Source organism: Pyxicephalus adspersus, chromosome 4 (assembly GCF_032062135.1).
Source record: "Pyxicephalus adspersus chromosome 4, UCB_Pads_2.0, whole genome shotgun sequence".
Classification (NCBI taxonomy): Eukaryota; Metazoa; Chordata; class Amphibia; order Anura; family Pyxicephalidae; genus Pyxicephalus; species Pyxicephalus adspersus.
This window is the reverse complement of record NC_092861.1, coordinates 132,850,617-132,877,716: the sequence shown is the minus strand read 5'-3', so window position 1 is coordinate 132,877,716 and position 27,100 is coordinate 132,850,617. Positions and strand designations below refer to the sequence as shown.

Sequence of the window (27,100 nt, the reverse complement as noted above, 5' to 3'; positions counted from 1 at the left end):
AGGAAGAAGGTCTTGTGTATACAAATTTCTAACTATTAACTAATCAAGTATTTAATGACATGCATTTATAATTTTCTTTTTTTTTTACATGAAGGAGCAGCTCCTATGAATGAGTCATGTAAAACAAGAAACTGACAGGTATGGTAAGAAGCACGATCATCCCTACAGGCAGGAAAAGGACAGGAAAGTGACATATAGAAAAAAGCCTAAGATAACATCATGCTTTTGTATATCCTGTATGTTGAAACTGTTCTGCATCTATACTTCATCCTCTTGCAAGCAATCTCTACCCAAAAATGACTGCACAGTTATCGAGCTACATCACAAGCTGGCTTTCATACTAAGCACTCAGACATTGAGACATCACCAAAGTTTCCATTTCTCTTCATAAGCTGCAACCATTAAAAATCCATTAATTGAGTTCTTGTCCCCAGTGCATTGTTTTTGTTATAAAATAAGCAGATTTAAACTAATGGGGCCATTGGTCAGAGATGGCAATGGTAATACATACATCCAGCCATTTGTAGTCTGTAGTTTTGGATGAAGTGCAGAAGAATGAATACCCCAATGGGTTTTTACTTGGATTTGATAGACAGATTTAAACTTACTTCCTGTTTTGTTGACAACAAGCCACAGACAGAATAAATCTCTAATATCAACATATAATAAAATGGAGGACTGGGGGAAGGCTAGGACAGCTGTCATGTTATTTTAATGTCTGTCTTGTGTCCTATGACCAAAAACTTTTAAAGTATGTTTACCTCTAAAGCTCATGGTTTTCTTGTTCTTACACATAGATGATTTGATTGTAATTTTTCCTGGTTGAGGACTATAGCCATTTTTATTCTCAAAATTTGTGTTTCCTAATTTTTTAGATAATGGTAAATTTTCACTTGTAGAATAATAATTTGGAATAAAAACTTTGCACTTACTAATAAGTACACTTACACAAGTGAACATAAACAACTCAGAAAATAAATAAGATTCTAGCTTTGAATATATTTTATCATGTTGGTTGCAGTGCCTCCCCTGCTGTCCCACCTCAGGAATTACATGTATATGTGCTCCATAATCTTTGCATCTTCCTCTTTCGGTGGTATCTCTACCACTCCATCTTGTGATATGACAACAGACATGATCCTTTCCGATAATTGCCTGTAGTTGTTGTTGGAGCATTCTTCAGCAATTTCCACCCATCCTTCGGCTGTACACACCACATCATTAAGAATGACTTGCTCTAAAGCATCTGGGAAAAAAAAGTTTATGCTGATAATAACCTTCCAATCAAAAATAAAATACACATTTAATGAAGAAGATTGTATATGGATTGGGAACATAAAATAATAATATGACAGTATTGGGTGTGCAGTAGTGGTTTCAGTTAACCAATAGCTTCATAAAGACTCCAGCAATAAGATTACCAGATTCTACTTTTCTTTCAAATATACGAAAAAAGTAAATAAAACCCCCAATCTCATCCTGCTTCCTATTCTTCTTCCCATGTTTTCTTTCCAGAATACCATTTGTGTGTACCTAACTAGTGCCGGTGTATGTTGCAGCAGGCTCTCTCACTGGGTATGTAAGAACTATGATTTGGCCAAAGCAACAGAGCAGCCCCAAAAAAGGGAGAACATTTTAGATAGAAGGATTATCATGAGAACTAAAGTGGTGAAACAATCTGTTCAGACAGAGAAGATCCTGGGGAGGAGAAGGGCAATATTGCTGATAAGAAATAAATTGGAGCACAGAAACATGACTTATTATTATTATCCAGTAGTTATATAGCGCCAACATATTACACAGTGCTTTATAAAAGTCCATAGTCATGTCACTAGCTGTCCCTCAAAGGGGTTTACAATCTAATGTTCCTACCATAGTCATATGTCCTTACCACAATACATTTTTTTGGGTAAGCCAATTAACCTAACTGCATGTTTTTGGAATGTATCTGGAGGAAACCCATGCAAAAAAGGGGAGAACATACAAACTCCATGCAACTATCCAACTCAATATTGTCCTGGCTGAGATTCCAATCTGGAACCTCCAGTGCTGCAAACCACTGAGCCACCGTGTTGCCCATAACTTAGGTTATGTACACACGTCAGATGGTTGTGATCTTCTTGGGCAAGAATCTGACATGCGTGCAACAATTGCCCAATGTCATTGGATCTGTCAGGATGGATCCATGAGCAATGATCGGGAGCAATACGTATACAAGTGAAGAGAGGAGAACACAGCAGGGTGCTGCCCACTCGTTCCCTCTACTCCTTCTTCCATAGAACAGAACGGGCATTGTGTTTACAGCGCTCCTTCGTTAATCTGACACTGTCTGTCACTGGATATGATAATGAAAGATATAAGCGGTGAATAAGAGAAAGCAAGTTTAAAAGAAGGGTAAAAATAATTGCTACAGAACAGAAGAGTAGATCTCCAGGCAGGAAAAGTTAGAAGGGGCATGAGGTACTAGATACATGAATGGAAGGGAAAGGATCACATAGGAGGAGGGTATAAAAGGGATCACACAGGACAACATTGAAGAGGAAAGATGAGATGCACTGCATAGTGTACAGAAAAATGAACAATCTAGCAAGATCAGATTATGTGTATGAAACAGCTGCTATTTGATAACTATCTATTATATGAATGTAAAAATGATCATCGTGGCCATCGTTTCCTGACATTCAACAAATGCAGTTCCAGGTACTTGTATCACAAGCACCGGGAACATCTATATGTTGTTAGGAGATAATTGAGATCAGTAAACTCAATTTCCCTTGCCATTCTTCAAATTCAATAAATATATGGAAACTGTAGTTAATATTTTAATTGCAATCCCAATCAATTGTTTCCACTCCTTTTTTATGGACAAACCGCAATGGCCACGTATGAAGAAATGTCCACCCACAATTTGTATAGAATCTATCAGATCCAGTCTTGGTAACTCTCTTAAAGATCCCAGCAATGTACCATCCCTCTCATTCTCAGCTCTGGCACCTGACGTGGCTGCAAAATATCCTGATCACAATTCCTGTTACAATAACTCATGGAGACTCCAGCTTGAATTGGTGCCATCGGCACTGTTCTGTCTACATTATAACAAAATACCCACAGACAGAAAGATCTTAGTTTTTCATCCTTTTGTAACCTACAGAACCCTACGGAACATAGGAATGAACAGAGAGGTATGTGTTTTGTAGTCTCAACACACTTCCTATCATAGGGCTCTTTTCATACAGTGGGCCTGATTTTTTAATGCTTCTCATGACTGGAGAAGATAGACTGTCTTAGGTATTACAGGTCTGCTGGATCACCCAGGTTTACCCATGACAGTTTAGTATCTACAGTCTTTTTGTTCTTTCATTTTTATACACATTAAGTGATCACATCATAGAATTTAGCTAGTGAGAAGTTAGCTTGTTGTAATACTAAGATAGCCTACTTACTTTCTCCACACTGGTTGATGTTCTCCAGCAGTTTGAATCCATATTCCTTGTGATCTGTGCACAGCAGGGATAACACAGCCTGACCTACAGACAGTGCTGCTGGCTTCCCATCCCACTCTTTGGTCAAACCGTTAATAAGTTCCATGGTGGGACATTTCTTTAGGAGAAACAGGTAATCATCTGTACAAAAACCAGACAAGGCAATTATTTAGACAAATGGGACCCCACTGTATTATTTATTTCTTATTATATTCACTAAAACGTTATCATTTAGACATTTTTGTAAACCCAAAAAATAAAGATATGCTGTAATTTATTCACAGAAATAAGCTGACATTTGTTTGAATATATTTAGCGATTTAACTAACATCCCACGTATTAAAATGTGATGGCTTTTGGCACTTTTGTTCTAAACTAAAAATCGGTAATATTCTTACCTTATGTTTATTAATATTTTTTATTGAAAAGTTAATTCTTTGAAGGTAAACTGCTCCCTATTTTGTAGCCATGCTGTTTTTTTTATTAGTTAAACTTTTTGTTTTAATAGCTCATTATTAAAATTTTCTGATATGTAGAGCAGGGCAGTAATTGTCCAAACATGAAGGTAAGAATAACATACATGTGAACTGTTTGCCTGCCAGGAGATTTGCAATTGTGTTCAGGCAGCCATGTAAACCAGATACCCCTGCCAAGCAGGAAAGCCAGGTGCCTGACCACAGAGCAGCGCCAATGTACCCCTCTGCCTAGTCTGCACTCTCCTTGCAGCTTCTGTGCTTGCAGCAAAGCCAGTTTAACAACTATTGCTGCATCACCTCTTTTTCTCAGTCCTGTACAGGGCATAAAGGAGAAAAATATCATTAAAAATACATGCACTGACTTTTTTTGATACATGTGACCCTATTACTAATGATCCCAGAAGCCTTAACACTTAAACTATCTTCTTGTAATTCTAACAAAAACTATCCCTGTACCCCTAACACCAACCCAATTTGTAATCCTTAACACCAACCTTACTTGTAGCCATAACACTCACCCAACAACCCTAACACTAACCCTTCATGCAAGACTACCACTAACACTAAATACTAATGCTCCCTGAATCTGTAACACTTGCACAAACCCCTTTTTTTAATTCTAACATTAATACCCCCCCTTGAAACCCTAACACCAACTCTCCATGTAACCCTAACACAAACCAGTCATGCAAGCCTAGAACTAATCTACCCTGTAACACTAAACCCTGTAACACTAAAATGAAACTTTATTGTAAAATAATATATAATCCTTGAGCCCATCCTAGAAAAAGAATTTTTATGTAAAAAATCCATAAAAAATTAAAGAAAAAAAAAGAAGCCATGGTCACATGACTGCTTTGCTTTTGTTGTTTTCTCTTGCAATCTCTGCTGGTGGGTGGGAAACAATAGCTCCCAGGACCTTTATGGCATCACAGTTCGCATCCATCCTCCATACGTTTCCTATTACACAGCTTAGTAAGCAAGAGGGTGTAGTGACAATGTGTGGACCTACAGCGGGGCATGAAATCACTAGCGCCAGAGAAAGAAAGTGGCTGAGGTTCTGTTTTAACACCAACCCTACCTGCAACCCTAAAACTAACCTACTCTGTAACAATATAACAATAATCCTCCCTGTAAACCTTAACATTAACCCTTTCTGTAATTGTAACACTAACCCTCGCTGTAACCTTAACATTTCCCTTTCCTTTAACTTTAACCCTCTTTGAAAACTCAACTCTTACACTAACCCTTCCAAATGAAAATGTGACACTTTGGTTGCATTTGCACCTATCCTACGCTGAAGACCAACCTTTCTTTTGATTAAAAAACACTGGTACCAATATTTTTTACCGGTCAAAAGATATTTAATAGTTTTTAGTCAGCACTGCCATGCTAGATAATAATTTTAATTATTCTCGTTCATTGTCTGTGGATCCACCTGGTGATGGGGACGGACTCTGAGCACTGTACACACACACGATTCTAGTCCGATACTAGACCTGAGGCGATTATCAGACAGAAATTATCTGGCGTGTACGTAGCCTTAGTCCATACAACTTGATCACCTTTCTGCTGCCAGTATTCAACTGCACAATGAAAGAGTAGTGTACCGGTGAGGTCAATAGTCTGATCTTTTTCTTCTGTAAACATCTTCAAATATTTGACTAAAAGCATTGTGCACAGCAGTGAAGACTGATACCAGGGTGTCAATAACAAATCTGATTTAGATATTTAGGCCTGAATGAATATTTCTTTATATTCCTTCCCTGAGTTCAGTTATAAATGTCTCTCTATCTTCCTCACTACTAGACAGATGATATATGACAGGGATTCATAAAACAGATTACCCAATAAAAAGCGTTTGCTCTGGTAGGCATAGTCGAGGGCCCCCTGGATTTGTCCTTGTACACACATACACAGAGCTGCCTTCCTGAGGCTGGAGCATTTTCTGTAGATCAGCTGGGCCAATGCCAGACATGTGACCTTGTGCTGGTGTTCTTTCTCTCCATAATCCCAAATCACATCGCCTAGAGACTCAGAAAATGTTACCCTACAACACAGAGAAACAGAAATAAGCTTGGACAGACAAGTATAAGGGGTCTATAAGAACCTTAATTTAGCAAAGGTGATTATTAAATACTAATAATAATAAATCCAGTCAATATTTGGTCAATCCTAAAACTATTTTATAGCTATATAAATCTGATTTTTGGCACAGGTCTTTGAACTTTTGTTCTTGTTAAGCCTGCACAGATTAGAACGTGTGTGTGTTGCCTATTGAAATGCAGAGAATCTCCTTAGCACATAGTCAGCCTACACAGCCAAGGCAGAAACAAAAGGCCATAAACTGATTTCTCTCTCTGAGATGTCCAATTCCAGTCTATGAGGACAGGAATAAAAAAAAGACTCTATGGGTATATAAAAAAAGTATTCTATGGGCCTGCTTTAATAAAGCTCTTCAAGACTGGAGTAGAGAGGATATTATAGGAGTGCCTGGGAGATCCAGCAAACCTGGAATGGTTTTCTTAGAAATCATTTGCTAATATTTGGCTATATTTTCAATCCTGGGCCTGATCCATTCCAGGTTTACTGTCTCACTCAGGTTACCCATGATAGTTCATCTTTTCCAGTCCTGGTAGCTTAACAGACCCTATAGATCTGATTTAATAAAGCTCTCGAAAGCTGGAGAGGATACATTTTCATCAGTGAAGCTGGGTGATCCAGCAAAACTGCAATGGATTAGGCTAAAGCCTAATTTATCATCACGGCAGTGATGGAGGGGCAACATAGATGTCAAGGATGGTCAAAGGAAAGTGCACACACAATTTGACCTATCTTAAATTCCAGAATCAAGCAGCACTGTTGCAATATGGCTTAGTGTTTATGAATGGAGAGAACAGGAAGTTGAAAAAGATTAACATTGCGCTGCAGCCAAAATGCTGTTTTAGATAGTATCTAGGGCACCATTTTATTAGATGGAGATAAAGTGGAAAAGGGTTGGACCTGTCAACCTTTTGTTATTGATTGTGTCCTGCTGGGGAAACTTTCCCTTTTATGTTTCCTGGTGACCACTGTCAATAAAACAGAGGGTAAGAGGAAACCCAAGTTATCATCAGGGCAGGAATTAAGAGAAAATAGTGCAGTGGGCACACCTGTTCCTCTGACAAATCTCTGGGATTAAATCTCCATTATAAATCCCTGGCTCCTGGTGGCTTTTTGTTTAAGTTTGGGCATCATGGTGGCTTAGTGGTTAGCAGTTTGGCCTTTGCAGTGCTAGGTCCCAGGTTCGAATCGCGGCCGGGACACTCTCTGCATGGAGTTTGCAGGTTCTCCCCGTGTTTGAATGCCTTTCCTTTGTTGACTCCTACCACATTCCAAAAACATTCAGTAAGGTTAATTGGCTTCCCCCCAAATTGACCTTAGACTGTATTAAAGACATATGAGGTAGGGACATTAGATTATAAGCTCCTCTGAGGGAAAGCTAGTGACATGACTATGGACTTTGTTAAGGGCTGCGTAATATCTTGGCGCAATATAAATACTGTGTGTTATTAATTATGAATGTGCCTCTTATTTATTTTGTTGGTAGTTTCTGACAATATATGGGTAAGCTACAACAACTGCCATCTCCCTGTTGGCTTGGAACAACTTTACTGGCCACAAGGAAATGTCAGGCTGCATGACATAGAATATGCCATTTTTCATTTAGTTACACTTTAAAAGCATGTGAATCCACACACAAAGTGCATTAGGCTTAAGTCAGACAAGAGAAGGCAAAAAGGATTGGCATGCAGAGCAAATACTGTTTCCATGTGTTGCCTTCTCACTGTCCGGATTAGCATTAGAGGAAAATGCTGCAAAAAGTCATTTGCCACATACTCCACATCTCCAACTAGCAAGAAGGAGACACATGGAAAAGGGAAGTATCACCTCTGACTAGGGATCTTGTTTCTTTTTATTTATTTTTTTTATTAGCAACCAACAAAACAGAAATTTACATTACCTAATCCGGAGTCGGAGTCGGAGGTAGAAGGTATCACAAAATTGAACACAAATATGGTAGACAATACTGTAGCAATGTTCATTATGGAAAAAAAAAATATAAATAGAATTTACAGCATGCGACATTATGGTAAAGGAAACAGTTACTCAGTACTAAATCTGTAACCAGAACGTAAGGATCTTGTTGAGGTCTCATTGGTCAGCGATTTTATAATAATAATAATAAGGAAGGAGAAGAAGATAGGAAAGAAAGGATAAAGGAAAATTTAAAATAATAGTAAGAGTTAGACAGCATTAAAAAGAATAGGTGTGAGGGTGGAAGGACATATAGGAGAGGAGAGGGAAGGGGGAGGGGGGAGGTGTGTGGAATAGCCTGTCAAGCACTAAGGTTCTATGCAGAAAGGCGGAGCAGCCGTATTTAATCCGCAGAGGTCTTAAAGTCATCCCAGTAAAACCAGGTACGTACTGGTCTGTGTGAAGATCGGTCATCTGATTTCACAAGCTCTTCCATATATTGTATATCATTCACCCTGGTAACCCAATGCTGAACAGTTGGCGGAATAGTTTGCCTCCACAGTGGGGTAATACAAGCTTTGGCTGCATTTAATAGATGGTGCAGAAAAGATTTTTTATAGCATTTCCTCGACATTGCCGACACATGCAGTAGGGCAAGTTCCAGTTTGTCATGGATCGACATCCCTGTCAATCTTTGTACTATTTCTGCAACACCAGCCCAGAACGAGGCCAGAACAGAGCATCTCCAAAATATGTGCAGTAACGTACCTGTCCTGACCCTCAGGAGGTCTCCAGTGACACACAGGCTTTCTATTGGGGCAAGGGGACGATAAAACTCCTGTGCCAACGGCAGAGATGGGGTAAATTGCTGGTATTGTATCTTTTTCTACATATCTAGGCAAGGAAGGGAGTGATCTACTTGAAACTGTTCTGTGCTGAGCCAGGTGGAAAGTTGCAAAAAATGTGTAGCTCGGAAAATGCCATTCTCAATCCAAATCCTAAAGATCGGATTTTTCCTACTAGTTGGAAACTTGAGGTGCCCCAGTATAGGAGACATGGGAGAAGGGAAGGCAACAATCACCTCCGCACGAAAATACTTCATCACCACTTTAAGCGCCTCACCTATCAGAGGGTGGCAACATAGGGTATCAATTTCCTCAGAAGGGGACCATGCCACAATGCTTAATATTACAGGGGACAATAAATCTTCCAGTCTGACCCAACCCTTAAAGCTGGCATGTCTGCACCAGTCTACCAAACGGGTCAGATTAACTGCACTGTGATACAATATCGGGTCCAGGAAAGCTATGCCCCCTTTATCCTTTGGAAGTCAGAGAAGAAATTTGTTAAGATGGGGGTTTCAGTGTTCCAAATAAATTTCAAAAATTCAGAACGAAATTTATGCAGAAAGAGGATAGGGAATCTCACCGGTAGAGTCTGAACTAAATTTAGGAGGCGAGGCATGATATTCATTTTCAGAATATTACAGCAGCCAAACCATGAAAAGGCCTGTTGCCTCCATCGCTGAAGATCCCTATGTATCGTATTGAGAAGTTATAAAAAAATTCAATTCAACTACTCTCCTCAGGTCGGCTGGGATGTTGTTGCCTCGATAGCGAATAGAGCCCAGTGCCCATTTAAACGGGAATGAAGGAAAGAGAGTTTTCTGAAGCTCAGCCCGCAAATTTACATCTAGTACTTATGATTTTTGAAGGCTGACTTTGTAATCAGAGAACTGTGCATATTGACGCAATTCCTTCAGCAGCTAAGGGATGGTCACCTGGGGGGCAGTGATAGAGAAAAGAAGATCGTCCACATAAGCAGCAACTTTTTGTTCAGTGGGGCCCACTAAAACAGCCTTAATATCTGGGTGCTTGCTGATATGGCCCAACAGGGGTTCAAGAAGTAAAATAAAAAGTAGGGGAGATAGTGGGCAGCCTTGTCTTGTTCCATTGGTAATGGAAAATGGGTGGGAAAGTATTCCATTGACTCTGGGGATCTTGTTTCTAATGAGTTGTCGCCAGTCTCAGGATTGCTAGTGCAGCATCACCCTTATGAGAGCTGCCATTGCACTCAATGACACTGAGCCTGCAGGAGTTAGTGTGTTTTTCTGACCTTCGTTTTAATACCATTTCAGTTGAGGACTGGTTTTACATATACTCAGAGACCAAAGTCGTAGTAATAATATCACTGCTGTCCCATTAAATAAATGTAGAAATACAAAATAATTTACTTAAGGTACTTTAAGGTATTACTTACCTCTGCTGGGTTACCCAGTGAACGACTAGCTCTACCTTATCATTGGATAAAGCACATTTAACTCCCTCCAGTGTCAATGCTGCATTAACAGGATGCTTGGCCAAATTACTGCAGCCAATGACAGCTTCAAAAAACAACAGCAAAGGTGGATCCTGGTCTTTATGTGGTACAACAGCTGTAACAAGACAACAGACATGAATATTTTCATGAAGTTTTGTACGCTTAATATAAAAACAATTGTGATTGGATTATAGGTTAGTCACTTGATTTAGACAGTGAGTGAGCTTTCTTCTGGGCTTTTTTTTTAACATCCAAGTATTTAAACAGTGCTCCAGTGGAGTTATATTTACAATTGTAAAACACAATAGGGATTTTTTTTTTAAAGTATGGCAGCAGTGAGTGGGTAAATAAATAATCCTGTGGTCAGGTGAACTTTTTTACCCACAATCAGCTTTTTACAACCACTTTTTCCTACACAGTTTTAACATGGCATCACTAATACAGGATTTGTCTTACCTTTAAACCTTTCCATGGTTTCTATATTTCTGAGAATCCCCCTGGGACTGTGAGCTGCATAGATAGCTGCGGCCTTGTACTGTCCGCTGACTAACAGCTCATTAAATCTGGGAAAGGACAAATCATACATTCTGAGCACTGGAGTATATAACATTGTGTTCAAAAAGGACAGCTTATTAGTTGTCACAAGGGCATCACATTTAATAAGGTTAATTAGCTTTGTCATGTCACTACCACAGTGTTTTGTGCCAAGAATAACTTTGGTTATTCCCAAGAGAAAAATGTTTGGCAGCTTTGTCAGTTCATTTTAATGGCTTTTTAAATAGGTTTTGAGGAAAGTGGACCTATACTTAAAAATTAAGATCTGCTTTCTAATATGTTGGTGCTATACAGTTTAATAAAAATATTTGCTGTTGCTAATAGTTGCAGGGAAAACATCTAAGGCATATCCTGCCCTTTCCTGCCTCCTTTCCTACACTTGACACTGAGATCTAGCATGTCATCCTGAGCACTGTAGTGGTCTGGACACTGTTGTCGCTTTTGAAAAGAGCACTGCAGAGAAAGCTGTACCTGAGGACCAGCAGTGCAAGGATCTCCCTGATTTATATATTTTATTTTTGTGCTCTTATACCTTTCCAGCTGCCATTTTATAACCCTAAACCAATTATTAATTTACCAATCATCGGGGAAATGTGCCTGAAAAAAAGCAAACTCCTGATTCTCTACAAAGATGGTCACTTCTAGATAGAAGCACTGGCCTTTATGTATTAAAGTTCTCCAAGACTATAGAAGATAGACTTATGGGTGAAGTTGGGTGATCCAACAAACCTGGAATTAATTCGCAATTGGCTGGCAAATGTTTTTAGTTCTGGACCAAATCCATTCTAGGTTTGCTGAATCACCCAGGTTCTTTCATGGTAGACTATCTTCTCCAGTCTTGGGGAGCTTTATTAAATCAGGCCCATGGTGTGAAACAAGGCATGGAACAAGGCTTGGGAAATCAATCCTAGAAACAGATCACCTGCGTGAAGCCTTCAAGGCATTTATGGGGAATAGTTATCGTAGACCAGAAAAATTGTCCTAGTTGCTATTGTTCTTTTGTAAGATTTTAGCAGTTTTACCCTCTGTAGAAGATACAACATCCCAATAGATCTTACAGATTCTCTACTGGCACTCCAATCTGTAAATTGGTATTTTCTGCCAACATAATTAGCCACTTTCTGAAATCTGTGAATAGTTTTAGAATCTAAAACAGAATGGCCTCTTGGGTGATGTAAAGCAAGCCTCCTAAGTTAATACCCATTCACTTGGATTGTCCAGGTTATGATGTTGATTTATGATGTTATTTAAAATTACTGGCAGCCTGCATTATACGCTATTGGAATACTTAATAAATGACAATAAGGATGTAAAATAAAGAAAATGATAAATATATATGTAATATAGTATATTGCTTTCTTCCTTGTGACATAGTTTTTAGGAAAACAAAAGTTACGAGATTACCTTTCTACGTATTCTAGTAAGGATTCAGCTTCCATACTCTTCTTTGGCTCCAGATCATCAAACACATTAGCTGCTGCTGAGTCATCTGTAGCTAAAAACACAATCATAAAAAGGCACCTTTGTGAGAAAGACAATACTTTTTTCTGACAGTGCAAATTGTTTTTAGGGTTATTAATTTATTAAGTACTTTTTAATCTTAATATGCAGATTGTAAACTCTTCATGACAGAGTCCTCTCCTCCTCCTGTGTCACTGTCCATATCTGTCTGTCAGTTGCAACCCCTATTTAATGTACAGTGCTGTGTAATATATTGGCGCTTTATAAATCCTGCTTAATAATAATAATAATAATAATAATAAATAATATTAATTATTAATAATAATAATACTAATAACAGGCTAATAAGGTGTTCAGTTATTATGTTAAAGCAATATTGGTAGCCACCTCAAGAACCAATAAAGGATATGCTTACAGTGGTTCCTGTCTGGAAAAGCACCCAAGTAAACTCTGTAACTTTTGTCACTTACAAAAATTTAGGAAATTAAAGAGGAATTAGGAACTTCAGCTAAATATTTGTTGTTGTCTTTGAAACAGATCTTTCACGATCCTTTCCAATGACAAAAGACTGAAAGATGCACGGGGGAGCATTGTACACTGTTCTTCTCTATAAATAGGGGAGGGTGGAAAACGAGTGAGCAGCACCCCACTGTGCTCTCTTCCCTTCACTTTCATTACAGTTGTTTGTGGAACCGCCACGACATCAGACGAGCAGATTCTCATCAGATACTAGCCCTGAAGCAACAATCAGACGAGAAGAATGTGACTTGTGTATGTAGTCTAACATTCCAAAATGCCAGCATTTTATGATTAGACTCCAATGGAAGTATTTTTTTGAAATGTAACATTTAAATGTCCTAAAAACAGGAGCAGTAAGAAGCACCCCAAACCAACTTCTAAATAAGTTTTGTAAGTGCTGGCACTTCCTGGGATTATATTTCCAAATTATTCCCCTTTTAATTTGGCTTCATGTTGGCTCATAGCCATTCGAATCTTCATTTCTTAAAGAATGTTGTTGGGTTGGTAACTGGGGATAAGGAAATGGCAGATTTACTGAACAGATTTACTTTTTTTAGCTCTGTGTACACAATGAAGAATGGCAGAGCTCCAGTCCAAATTCATAACAGCAATGTCACTGCCTTAAATGAGTCACAATGGCTCAGAATTGATATGATTGAGAAACAGTTGGGAAAAATTAAGGTTGACAAAGCACCAGGACCTGATGGATTACATCCATGTGTTCTCAAAGAGCTGAGCTCGTTTTTTTCAAAGCTATTATTTCTAATTTTTAGAGACTCTTTAGTCACTGGCAAGGTACCGATGGATTGGCGTAAGGATATGTGGTTCCTATCTTCAAAAAGGAAGCAAAGTCATTACCAGGTAACTACAGACCCGTTAGTTTAACGTCCATAGCTGGAAAGGTCCTAGAAAGTTTGATAAAGAACCACATAGGGGAGTTTCTGCTAGAAAATAATATTATACGTGATAGTCAGCATGGTTTCAAGAAACACCGAAGTTGTCAAACAAATTTACTCTCTTTTTATGAGGAAGTAAGTAAACAGGTAGACAGTGGAAGAGCAGTTGATATAGTGTACTTGGACTTTGCTAAAGCATTTGACACTGTACCCCATAGACGATTAGTATGCAAGTTAGGGTCAAAAGGTTTAGAAAAGTCAATCTGTAAATGGATAGACAACTGGCTTAAAGACCGCATCCAGAGAGTGGTGATTAATGACTCATACTCTGAATGGTCTATGGTTATTAGTGGTGTACCCCAGGGTTCAGTTTTGGGACATTCACTGTTTAACATCTTTATAAATGATATAGAGTTTAGGATTAAAAGTACCATTTCTGTGTTTGCAGATGACACCAAACTATGTAATGAAATTAAGTCCATACAGGAAGTCTATAATCTACAAGCAGACCTGGATGTACTATTTAATTGGGCAGCCCATTGGCAAATTACTTTTTTTAAAGATAAATGTAAAGTTATGCACTTGGGAGCTAAAAACATGCATGCTTCATACTGTCTAGGGGAAATACATTTGGGGGAGTCAGAAATGGAAAAGGATCTGGGGGTTCTGGTAGATCATGGACTTAATACCATCATGCAATGCCAAGCTGCAATATCTAAAGCTAGCAAAGTACTTTCTTGTATTAAAAGAGGAATGGACTGCAGAAATGGAGACATACTCCTGCCGCTATACAAAGCATTGGTCCAGTTTTGGGCACCAGTTTACAAAAAGGACATTGTGGAATTGGAGAGAGTGCAGATAAGGGCAAGGAGGAGGAGCTCAGCTATGAGGAGAGATTAGCTGAACTGAATCTATTTTCCCTTGAGAAGAGACGTTTAAGGGGGGATAAGATCACCCTGTATAAATATATAAACGGTTCATGTAGAAAACTCTCTTCACCATTATTCACGTTGAGATCATTACAAAGAACAAGAGGGCACTCTTTGCATCTGGAGGAAAAGAAGTTTAAGCTCTAGATAAGGAAGGGATTCTTCACTGTAAAGTTTGTGAAAATGTGGAATCGGCTCCCTCAGGAAGTACTTTCAGCAACTAGTATAGATTGCTTTAGGAAAAAGCTTTTCCTAAAAAGGAAGCACAGAATATAACTGGGTATTATGGCTTTAAAGTGAAAATAACAGTGACTGTTGATCCAGGGAACATCCGATTGCTTCATGGAATCAGGAAGGAGTTTTTTTTCCCCTGTACAAATTGTACTAGGGTTTTTTTTGCCTTCCTCTGGACCAACTATGTCTTATAGGGTTTTATATCTGGGATATGTTTATTTCCCTGGTGGTTGAACTTGATGGACTTATGTATTTTTTCAACCTAACCTACTATGTAACCATGTAACTATTTAAATGCCTAATAAAACAATGACTCATTCTGCCGCTTAGTGGCCAGTTATCAAAAGTGCACAGAAATTACAATGGTAAAAGCTATACTGTATATAAAGAATTGAGGGGCAAATCTAGGTCAAACTGACAGGGAGATAAGTTATAAATACACCCCCTAGAGTCAGCACTAATGATCCACACTTTCAAGGTGTCATTCAGGGTGGATAGCAGCAAACTTGAAATCAATAGATACAAAGGTGACATTCTCCATTGTTATTGAAGCTATAGAAATAGACAAAGTACATCACATATGTACTCAAACACAGTTGAATGCATTAGTGAAACAAAAATAATGCATATATCTGGACCCAAAATACCTTTTAGATCACTTTCTTTCTTTATCACTTCTTCTAATGTCTCAAAGAGAGTAATATTTTTATTGGATTTTGCCCAAGACGATATTGCATCTGCAATTACTCTTTTCTTCCTGTAACTGAAGGAAATGAGAAAAGATACATTCACATCATATGAACTATACATAACAAAGATACAAGATGACAAAGGCTAGAAAATACTAAATAATAATTAAAATTATTATATTATTAAAAATAACAACAACGTGTAAATCTATATAAGGGATGGGTAAAATGTTTTAGGATTTATTAAGTAGCACCTATTTTAAAATCTATTGTGGACAGAGTAATTGATGAAGAATATTGAATTCATGTATTAAAAATCATGCATAGTCTACAACCAGTTCAATAAATAAGTACAATTTCAATAATATGTAAGCATTTGTTGTATAGAGAGTGCAAATCTGAAGCTGATTTCTGAATATGTAAGTAGCACTCACATAATATTTCTATTAATATTTATAATAATAAACAGTATTTATATAGCGCTAACATATTACGCAGCGTTGTACATTAAATAGGGGTTGCAAATGACAGACAGGTACAGACAGTGACACAGGAGGAGGAGAGGACTCTGCCCAGAAGAGCTTACAGTCTAGGAGGTAGGGTAAGTATCAGACAATGGGAGGGGAGAGATGTAGTGGTGGGAAGAAGTGAGGGTTTAGGAGAAGGAAGAAGATGGGTAGGTAAGATGGGTTTTGAGTGCTTTTTTAAATGAGCAGAAAATATGGACAGTTTTTTTTTATAGATTTTTTTTCACAGTCTATGTAAGACAGTCTGTACATTGATGTGGTGATTTTTTTTGTGCTACCAAAACATCATATTGATAGTATTATGTTGTACATGCTTTACCTGTCCATTAGTTTCTGGTTTATTTGTTCAGCTTCTTCTCTTTCCTGCAGAACAAGGCTTAGTTTTATATCCAGTTCCTGTTTCTTTTGAATGGGAACATATTTGGTATTCATGCTGGCAATCAATTGTTGCTTCTTCTGATCTAACTGTTGCTGGTATTTTTCAAGAGCATCAATATCAAGTGAATCTTCTATGGACATGCCTATGAAATGACATTAACCCTACAGGTCAGTACATGTGATCTGACATGTGGTGTTCTCATATCTAATATACTGGTCCTGATTTATTAAAGTTCTCCAGGGCTGGAGAGAATACACTTTCAGCAGTAAAGCTGGGTGATACAGAAAACCTGGAATGGATTTCCTAAAAGTCATTAGCTATTTGTTAGCAAATGTTTTCAGTTCAGGACCAGATCTATTCCAGGTTTGCTGGATCACCCAGCTTCACTGGTGAAAGTGTATTCTCTCCAGCCTTGGAGAACATTAATAAAATCAGGGCCACTGTATTATGTTTTGGCCTTTTACTGTATGCTTTACTATAAAGCACTGCATGATATCATATAGATTTTAGAAAAAAAAAATAATTGCAAGATATATCAAAGCCAAAATGGAATCAACCTGGTACCATACACCCAAGTGTAAAATTTTAGTGATAGCTGAACTGATGGTTATTACACACCAGCAGATCTGCTGCCAATTCTGTGCTTGATTGATCAATACGAACAATACCAACCGATGAGAAGTTCCTAAACACTGCACACACATGAGATCCTGGCTTTTCAATCATTCTACCCTAGATATAAAGTGAATTTTGATTGGATGTACCTGGTCATTTGTAGACTTGATAACGTCAACTGATATTTACAAACTTGTCTGATAAAATGAAAAAATGACCTTTTTTATTTCAGATTCTCATCAGATCCGACCTGTTTGTCAGATTAGAAGTGAAAATCTCCCTGTATGCACTAACCCTTGGCTATCCGTGGTAGGTGGCATTCTTCCCACTGGTTCTGTCTATCTGTAAAGGTGACATTCTTCCCACTGGCCAGCAATGTAGGAGCAATTCTTTATTATAATGTACTGTGATACGTGGATTTAAAAACTATAGAAGGGGTTCACTGAAGACCTGAAAGTTATTTTAAGGGTTCCCCCATGTTATAAAGCACCAGTCGCCAACCAGTGGTCCGCAAGAACATTTTTGTGGTCTGCGGCTCTGGCTGGTGCACCCCTGAGCAGGCACAGGAAAGGGACCTTGCTGGGGGGACGCACCAGCCAGAGCCGCGGACCACGTTCCCAGTACAGTTCCCAGGCTTGGTGAAGTTGGCGGGCTGTATACCCTGGACACAACCCACCCACATTCCCATTGCAGGTTTAGATCTGCGAAGGGAGAGTGGGCGGGGTTATGTCATAATGACATCATTCTGGGGAAGGTTTCTCCCAATGTGAGTGACACCCTGCTCCCCGCGCATTCGCGGTTGGGAGCCAGTGATGTTAGTGGTACGAGGGACCACTGGCAACCACTGTTCCAAAGGGGAGTGTTTCCTGAACATTCGTTCTTCTGTATTTTACAGTATTCTTATATTTTTTATATATTATTATTAGGTGAATTTACCCTCAGTGCATCAGGTGCGGTTTACCATTAATAAGGATTTCTACATACTAACGACGTTTTCAAAGATGATACATGTATTAAGGTTTTATTTCTAGTATTGCTGCTCCAATAAAAAAGTACATTTCTTTTCAGAGGTGAGGAAGCTGTGGACCACTGGCCAGATCACTGTCATTGATGGCTTTGTAAGTAGAGGAAGAACATACCTGGGATTAGAGCTGAGGGGTTTATTTGCTCCTTTTTGGGTGCTTTCTTTGTTATTTGAGGGCTTTTCACTGCCTTTTGTTTGAGTCTTTTTTGCAATTCACATTTAATTTTATCAGAGTCCTGGTTAATGATTGCAATCCTAAAAGAAAGAGAAATAATATTATTTAGGGAGAAACATATTCTCTGTATTCAAAAACCCAGTTTTCACTCAGTGTCATTTTACACAGGTACATTTTAAAGTAAATCTGCTGGAGTTTTTACTGTATGTACAATAACACTACCACCTTTATCACAGGGTGCCTAAAAGTACCATTTGGCATCCACTGAATGATGCTGGGGGTACAGTGCATAGAGCTCTAGAATTTTCTGACTTGGATTTCTATCACTGCTTAGCCACTGTCTTGTGTTATTAGCCTACTGTGTGTAAGCCTTCAGTTGGCTATTGTGCAGCCTATTGAGATTATCATAGTCCAATGGTTTGCTCAATCACCCAGGTTCACTGATAGTGTAGCCTCTCCAGCCTTGGAGAGCTTTAATAAATCAGGCTCATTGACTTATTGTGCAACTGATAGTTCTAAAATCTCCTGTATCTGACTGCCGCCCTGACCAATACAGCTGATGGAAACCAATCCCCATGACAGCCAGTCAAAGTGATTTCATGCTTTTGGTTACAAATAAGGCAGCGCCAGTCAGCGGAACTGCCATTGTTTTTTGCACAGAGAAAAGCATTTTGACAGATGCTGCATGCAAGTTGTAAAAAAATCTATTAAATACACAAATTAATAAAAAAAAATAATAAAAAAATTGAGTAGGTTGTTAAGTGTAAAAATATAGGTTGTTAGGTGTAAATTGCATTTTTATTTATTTTTCTCATTTGGCAGCTTATAATCATGAAAGCAGGGTGTTAATCAAAACAGTCTATTAATAACACCTTTATATGTTTTTACAAAAAGTGTAAAAATTATTTTATTAGACAAATAGTTCTAAAAAATGACTTAGTTAGGAAAACTAGTTATAGGAATAAAATGTAGATCCCTATGATGCTTATTTTTGGTTTAGGCATCTGGATATCAATGGGCATATGGTCAAAAGGGTTAAGAGGTGTTATAGTATATCATCCCCTGACCCAACAATGCTACAGAGTGATCTGTACAAACAGACAGGGTTGTCTTGGGGAGACATAGGGCCAGAGCTGCGAACCACCAGTTGGTGACCGCTGGCATAGGGTACTGGGCTCAAAAGAGCACAACTTTTCCAATGCTGAACTTTTTAAACATGGAGAGTAGAGGGGTTCAAGAAGCCTACCTAGCCTTACCTAGACCAGAAATTTCTGACGGAAGCCCTGTAAACCATGTTAGCAGTGGGGAATGGAGATTAGGATATGTTTTAGTCTAGCCTTGGCATGCTGCCAAAATAAAGATTACAACCATTGTTTTTTTCATAGACCTTGCACATCCTTACCTATCTTCCAGCTCTGCTGCCCTCTTCCTGTAATACATAAGTGTGGTAGGCTCGGATGTCAGGCTTTTCAGCTTTGCTTGGAGATGGTTTGCATCTATTTGTCCTTTCCTTATGGCCTCAATAAACTCATCATATTCTTGCTTGATTGAAGTAAGAATGCCTTTATAGTTTGTGCAATTCTCAATTACCTTAAGAAAAACAAAGTGGCAAGTAAAAAGGTTCATAAATAAAAAAGGAGGGGGTTCGTTTTTAAAATTAATTATTATGAATTTAAACTAGAAATTGCTACAGACCAAAACATATTATTATTAATATTATTATTATTATTATTATTATTAATAGTAATAATATTGAACTGTATTTAAATAGCGCTAACATATTATGCAGAGCTGTACATAACAACCTTGCAAACAACTTAAGGTACATCTTTGTATATCTTTGCCAAGCACCAGTGCTGTCCTGTGGAAGAAAAGGACATGAGTCACATGCAGTCCCCATACCTGGTACTCGGTATTTCAGTTCACCCTCTGCAAGCAAACAGACCAACAGGGGAGCTTGAGAAATAAGTAAAAGTACGAATCCCTCCTCCTAATCAGTTATAGGTACTGGCACCCCAAGTAGATTAGTAGGATGCATAAAAGAAGAGAATGAGAAAAAGCTGGGTTTTTTAGGCAGTGAGTAATTATATTGTTAAGGTGATTCATACAACAAAATCAATCACTGACAGGTAAATACAATAGTTAAAGATGGTCATTGGCAGATTGGAAGACCAATCAGCTATACATATAAATTCCCTATTTGTTCAACAGATAGTGGTCAGGTTAACGTCCCATGTCCAGATGCGTTTTGCCATACGGCTTCCTCAGGTAGTTTGTTGAGAACGTTATCACTTAGTGACTATATGGATTTCGTCCTAACATGAACAGATACCTTAAAAAGAGTTGGGATCCAGGGATTAGTGTTCAGGGATAGTGATTTGAATACGAGGACTGCTGCTGGGGGAGTGATCATTTTCCTGACCACTATCTGTTGAACAAATAGGGATTTAATATGTAAAGCTGATTGGTCTTCCACCCCTTAAAAAATTATTGTGGATGACCATCCTTAACTATTGTATGTACCTATCACCGATTGATTTTGTTGTTTAAATCACATTAACAATATAATTACTCACTGTCTAAAAAACACAGCTTTTTCTCATTCTCTTTTTTTTCAAAGTATCCTCTACTTGTGGGGCTACTAATAAAGTGGACCTCTAGCATTATTTTGCAAAGGAAATGCAATGGTTAACCTAACCTATAAGCTCAACTCTGGGATAAGCAATTATTGTCTAAATATGGTACAAAAAGCATGTGCATTATTACCTAAATCTCTGCGTTCTTTGTTTTGTGCTTTCTTACAGATCATTGAAGCAATCCAGTGTAAACCTTTGCCTCTGTGCGGCAGTTTCCTGTAATAAAGACCATTCACTGCTGCTCTCTCTTTTTGCAAAAGATGGCTGGTCTTGTATCTGCCCTTGTGGTTTTTTGCAAGCAGGAAGAAATAGGCATACAGAGAGAATTTTTTTAAGGGCAAACTGATATTCAGAAGTAGAGTAACAAAACAAGTTAATATAGATACAATTTTTTTAAACAAATGTGAGGTATAATAGTCCCTGCCACATCTATTCGTTTGAGAATAATAAACACATTTCTGAATTAAAAAAATGGATTTCTGAAGTTAAAGTCCATGGAAAGGTTTGGTATTTTGAAGCACTTAGTAGGATTGTCTTTTAGTTACGGGTCCCAATGGGTTTTGCCTTATTAGGCTTCCTTAGGGGAATATATAAATAACACTAATAATAAAGAATATAGAGTTAAAAAGAGAAACTATTGTGATGTACAAATGTTAAGAAATATATTTTGATTAAATAACGAGTGATCTATATATATATGTATGTATATGTTGGGGAGAGTTGGAATGAGACAAAATGCATTGGGACCATGATTAAAAGACAGTCCAATCTGGGGCAGGGACTACTATACCTCATATCCGTTTAAAACAACTGTATCTATATGAACTTGTTTTGTTACTCTACTTCTGTATATGTTTGCCTAAAAAACCTCTGTATGACTATTTCTTCTCCCTTTTTCAACTGATGACCTATTGTTTTTAGGGGTTGGCAATTTATTTACTTGAATTCAACTGGAGAGATTAACCATATTACCAATTGTATTGTTTTCTGCAAGCACCCCATAGTGGACCATTTGGGTTGATGATGTCACTGCAATAACTGGGTTTAGGCATTTGGTGCACACAAAGTGGATTTCTATACTTTGTGGCTTTTAGGAAATATATTTACACTTTTTTTTTTTTTTTGGCGAAGTTAAAAAGGAAGTAAACTCAAACCTCACCCAAAACAAAAAAACACATTTACCTTCAATCCTGCAGAGCAGTTGATCGGTCCAGAGGTCTCTTCTGTCTTCGGCCTGGCGCACCGGGCGCTGCCATCCTCTGCTCTTCTTCCAGATTCTTCTTCCCACGTCACCCGACAAGGCACGAGATCGGGTGACGTAGATGGGAAACAAACTTTTTCCCTTTTAACTAAAGGGCTCTTTCTGTGCATGGCCCAGCATTATGAAGGAGCACCCAAGAGCCTCCCAGGTAGACTTTAAGCTTTAGGAGCTAAGTGCTTTTTTGAAAATGTATTTGTCTGTCCTTAGAGGGTGTTTAAAGGGATAAAACATGGGAATAAAACTGTTTTTTTGCTTTAACATACGCTTTAAATAACAAGTGGAACATTTCTCAGTTGTGATGCCATCGTGTGGACAACTAAGAAACAGCAGCAATCAGGTATACCAACAACAGAATTCTAGTGAATAAGAAGTACATCTGTGTGAAAAGCTTCGACTGCAAACATCATTTTTTCTTTATGCTAACAATTGCTATATGGTGCAGAGCATGACTGCTTTTTCTTTTTGAATATATAGCAATGTTTTGGTACGCCAGCAGTAAGAGTAACATTCAGTCTAAAACACCTTGGCACTGATTTATTAAAGCTCTCCAAGGCTAGAGAAGATACACTTTCATCAGTGAACCTAGATGATCCAGCAAACCTGGAATATATCTGGTCAAGGATTAAAAACATTTGCTAACAAATATCAAATGACTTTTAAAAAATCCATTCCAGGTTTACTGGATCACCCAGCTTCACTGATGAAAGTGTATCCTCTCCAGCCTTGGAGAGCTTTAATAAAACAGACATTTTGTTTCTGCTGACTATAATTAAAATGATAAGCTTCAAGTTTGCACTTTTAATATTAAATTGCCAAAGAAAGCTCCCATGTTTTTGTCCTCACAGATTCACTTTGACAAAGAGATGTGTGTACTTAAGAGTATGAAACATCACCCCTTCAGGGTTTCTTTCTTTTAAGTACTTTTAACATTAAAGTCGTTTTATAAAACCTAAGCTAAGTATTTTGCTATTCACCTTATCAAAGACTTGTTCATAGATAACATATTGCTGTTCAGCATCTAACTGACCAACAGATGACAGTTTCTCTTTTTCAGTCTTTATAAAGTTCTCAATGCTGTGCAAAAAATTCTTATCCTTGGTACTGGGGATTGGTGGAAGGACTGGATTCTTGGATTGTTCAATTGAAGGATTCATTTCTGGTGATGATGCATTCAATACTTTATATCTATGACAAAATAACAGATAAAGGACAAAAGGAAATGATTACCAATATATAATATATAGAAATAACATAAATAAAACAAAGAGTACATACAGTGGAGCTTGGAAGCCTGTAAACCATTTAAAATGTTCTTTATGTATATAAATGTAACCTAAAATGGGCTCTCTGAGCCTGGACAGCTTCTCATCATTGATGGAACAATGTACAGTGGAAGTCCACTTTGGAATAAGTCCAACTTGGTACAAGTCCTGTTTGGACATGAAAAATTTTGCTTAGTATACAACCTTTGCTTAGTATACAACCTTTTTGCTAGAACTTGTATGGGTCAAAATGAGTTACAACACCGCGCGTTACCCTTATTTACCTCTCTCGAGACAAAGCCACGACTGCCCACGAGCGTCAGTACGCCAGTTGCTACCATTCAGTGAACAACCTATAACTCTCTGTGAATTACAGAACATCTCCTCCTCCTCCCTTTTCAGCACCATCCTAGTAGGCACTCAACTCTTCTCAGCAAGGTAAAGTGAGGTTAAATTATCATTTATTTCATCTAATTGCTTTTGTATTTATGTATTTTAGTATTAGGCAGTGTTTAAAGTATTTGATACAGTCCCATCAATGTATAATAGCCAATACAATAGGATCTTTTTCCATGGGAACGGATCCAAGGATCTGGAACAGATTAAAGACTTATACCAAGGTACCACTGTATTTTGAATTATAGCAAAGAACGGCAAAGGAAAATGTCATGACATCTGTGAACTGAATCTCAAGAAACAGTGGGTCATGCAGAAGGACAACCATCCTAAACATTAAACAAGTCATCATACCAAAGAATGGTTAAATCGGACCTAAGCTCAACATTTTTACTTCACATAGAAGGGTGGACAACCCTTCTAGATAGGTTAAAATGTTGTCTCAGGAGGCTCTGGCTGTTCTTTCTATGCATGTCCTGATCTCAGGCAAGTGCAGAAGGGGCATTTTCCTCCAAGGGGATAGAGATGCCGATCTCACACAAGCACATTGAGATCGGCTCTCTTTTTTCTTCCCCTTCACAGCAGCTACGTCACCCGATCCCACACCTGCACAGTGCCAAATCGGGTGATGAAGCAAGAAGACTGGAAGAAAAGGCAAAAGATGGCGGCACCCAGCAATTCCTCTGCACTGGGATGAAAAGGAATTCCAGGATGACACAGGACCAGATCATCAGAAGGACCAGGGCCATTGAGGGACCTGCCAGGTAAGTGTCATTTTTTGTTTTTTAGTTTACTTCCGCTTTAAAGAAGAATAAAGTGAATGTTCTGAAATGGCCAAGTCAAAGTCCTGACCCTAGTCCAACTGTAATGTTGTGGAAAGATCAAAAGCAAGCAGTTCATGTGAGGAAACCAACGTCCAAGAGCTGAAGCTGTTCTGTATGGAGAAAAAGGCTAAAATTTGTTGATGTCGATTTGCAGGACTGATTAACAGTTACTGTAAATGTTTAGTTGCAGTTATTGCTGCACAACAAAGGGACATCAAAAACTTAGAGCAAGGATATATTACATTTGCCACATTCAGATATGTTATCGGATCATTTTTTCAGTAAATTAAAGAACCAAAATTTTTTTTATTCCATTTGTTTAGTTGGTTTTCCTTATTTATTTTTAAGACTTGTTTGAAAATAAGATGATATTTTAGTCACACTAATATAAAAATTTTATTTCAATAACTTTTATTTAAAGTTAAAGAGGGGGGAAGGGACATGGGATCGATACAGTGTTACCAGAAACAACGTAATATTCCTAAAACCAGTAGAGCAATACAATGTCATGAGAATATAAAATACTTATACAAGAAGGGAACAAACATTAAACTAGGGGGGAACAAAGGGAGGGGAAGGGGAGAAGAGCTCTATGTCCGGAAGGGTCTTGTACTGATGGATAGTAGTGGATTTAAAGCATACTCAAACTCAGAAATGTCACTTTACATAAAAGGGTAGACAAAAAAAAGGGTGCAGCACCGCCCCCTAACGAATGGGAGTGCAAAGCCTCCCGGGATACCTACGTCACGCATCCCGGGAGGCTCTTGGGTGCTCTTTTTGCGCATGCCCAAGCATCTTCAGCATGCACAGAAGGAGCCTTTTCATGAAAAGGGAAAAAATTGCTGATCTCAGGTATGCGGAGTGAGATCGGCAAGTTTTTTTTCCAACCTTTGTCACCCGATCTAGTGCCTGGGTTGGGTGATGTAGGAAGAAGAACCCAGAAGAAGAGGTGAAGATGGCAGCGCCCGGAACACTGGCCCCAAGATGGATGCCGGGACTTTGCGGAACGCGATGGAAGAGACCCACGGATGGATCAGACTTCTCTGCGAGATTGAAGGTAAGTGTATTTTTTGAGTTTAGTTCCTCTTTAAGTTGGACTCAAAAATTAAGTCCTGCGACTCAAGTTCCAACCTCTGGTGCTTGGCAGGTGGACCAGTGGTGGATCATCATTCGGAATGTGTAGTTGAATAGGATACTCAGGCCATAGCTACTGATCTCTACTGCTTATTCTGAGAAACCAACCTGCAAGGAGAACATTCCGAATGTAGGAACAATGCTGACCTAATACTAATCATAGGGGGCCAGGTACAGAGTATAGGGTAGCCTTTGTTAGTTGCTAATATAAATCATGGAGACTTCATGATTGATTGTTGGCCATGTACAGGAAATCACTGCTGTGCTTGTAGGACTCAATAGAACCTCCATAAAATTTAAAGCGGAACTAAACTAAAACTAAAAAAATGACACTTACCTTTAATCCTGCAGGTCCCTCGATGATGCTGGACCCTCCCACGATCTGGTCTCGCGTCATCCTGGAATTCCTCTTTGTCCCGGCACACGCTGCCATCTTCAATCTTTTCTAACTTTGTCCCTGCGCAGGTGCGAGGTCGGGTGACGTAGTCGCTGTAAAGAGGAAAAAAGAGAGCCCATCTCACTGCACATGCGTGAGATCGGCATCTCTTTCCCCTAGTAGGGAAAATTCCCCTTCTGCACATGTCCAAGATGAAGGCATGCGCAGAAGGAGGACACAGGGCCCCCCAGGATGGGTGACGTAGGTATCCCAGGAGGTTCTGCGCTCTTATTCTTAATTGCCGCGGCAATCAAGACTTACAAAGGTAGTGCTGGACTTTTCTTTTTAAAAAAAGGTGTTGCCCGTAAAATAAAAAAACATTTTACCTTACATAAAAGGATTGTTAACACTTCTATGTAAAGTAAAAATGTTGAGTTTAGTTAAGAAGCAGCCAACAAACATGGAATGGATTTCTTACAAATAATTGCTATTAGTTGGCAAATGTTTTCAATGCTGGACCAGATCCATTCCAGGTTTGCTGGATCACCCAGGTTCTCCCATGATAGTCTATCTTCTCCAGTCTCAAAGAATTTTAATAAATCAAGCTCCATGCACCATACATACACATTTACTGCTCATGTTATTGTAATATCAGCTACAAATATAATTATTAGCAGGGGTCCCCCGAGTTCTAGAAGTTTTTAAGGCTCCTATTACATCCCCCAACCCACAAAAGGTCCAATTACAGATTTGCACTCTTATGCACAATTATTTTCTGTCTGTGATGTTCTAGCATATTCTACCATAGAAATGCCTGACACAGCTCTGATATTACAGACACTGAGGTGATCCCTGACACCTTACCCAGCTCCTGGCTCAGTCCCTGCACACCCAGCTATACCAAGCAATATGTG

At 38.5% G+C, this 27,100-nt stretch overlaps 1 protein-coding gene and 1 long non-coding RNA gene across 2 annotated transcripts in view; one reads left to right on the top strand and one right to left on the bottom strand.

Moving 5' to 3' along the window:
• Positions 1-21,244, top strand: part of LOC140329426 (uncharacterized) — a 53,171-nt gene extending 31,927 nt beyond the window's left edge. Inside the window, exons 2-4 of the long non-coding RNA XR_011920481.1 lie at positions 17,331-17,407; positions 18,167-18,216; positions 21,102-21,244. This is a non-coding gene — a long non-coding RNA (uncharacterized lncRNA). The remainder of the gene's footprint in view (positions 1-17,330; positions 17,408-18,166; positions 18,217-21,101) is intronic.
• On the bottom strand, positions 94-27,100 carry CLHC1 (clathrin heavy chain linker domain containing 1). Its single transcript, XM_072409681.1, has 12 exons — positions 27,051-27,100; positions 23,169-23,379; positions 19,700-19,887; positions 18,238-18,377; positions 16,424-16,625; positions 15,536-15,651; positions 12,254-12,344; positions 10,751-10,857; positions 10,235-10,409; positions 5,806-6,008; positions 3,444-3,623; positions 94-1,246 (listed from the first exon to the last, which is right to left on the bottom strand). Exons 2-12 carry the CDS (start codon positions 23,346-23,348, stop codon positions 1,050-1,052), a joined length of 1,779 nt encoding a protein of 592 aa, XP_072265782.1. The 5' UTR covers positions 23,349-23,379; positions 27,051-27,100; the 3' UTR covers positions 94-1,049.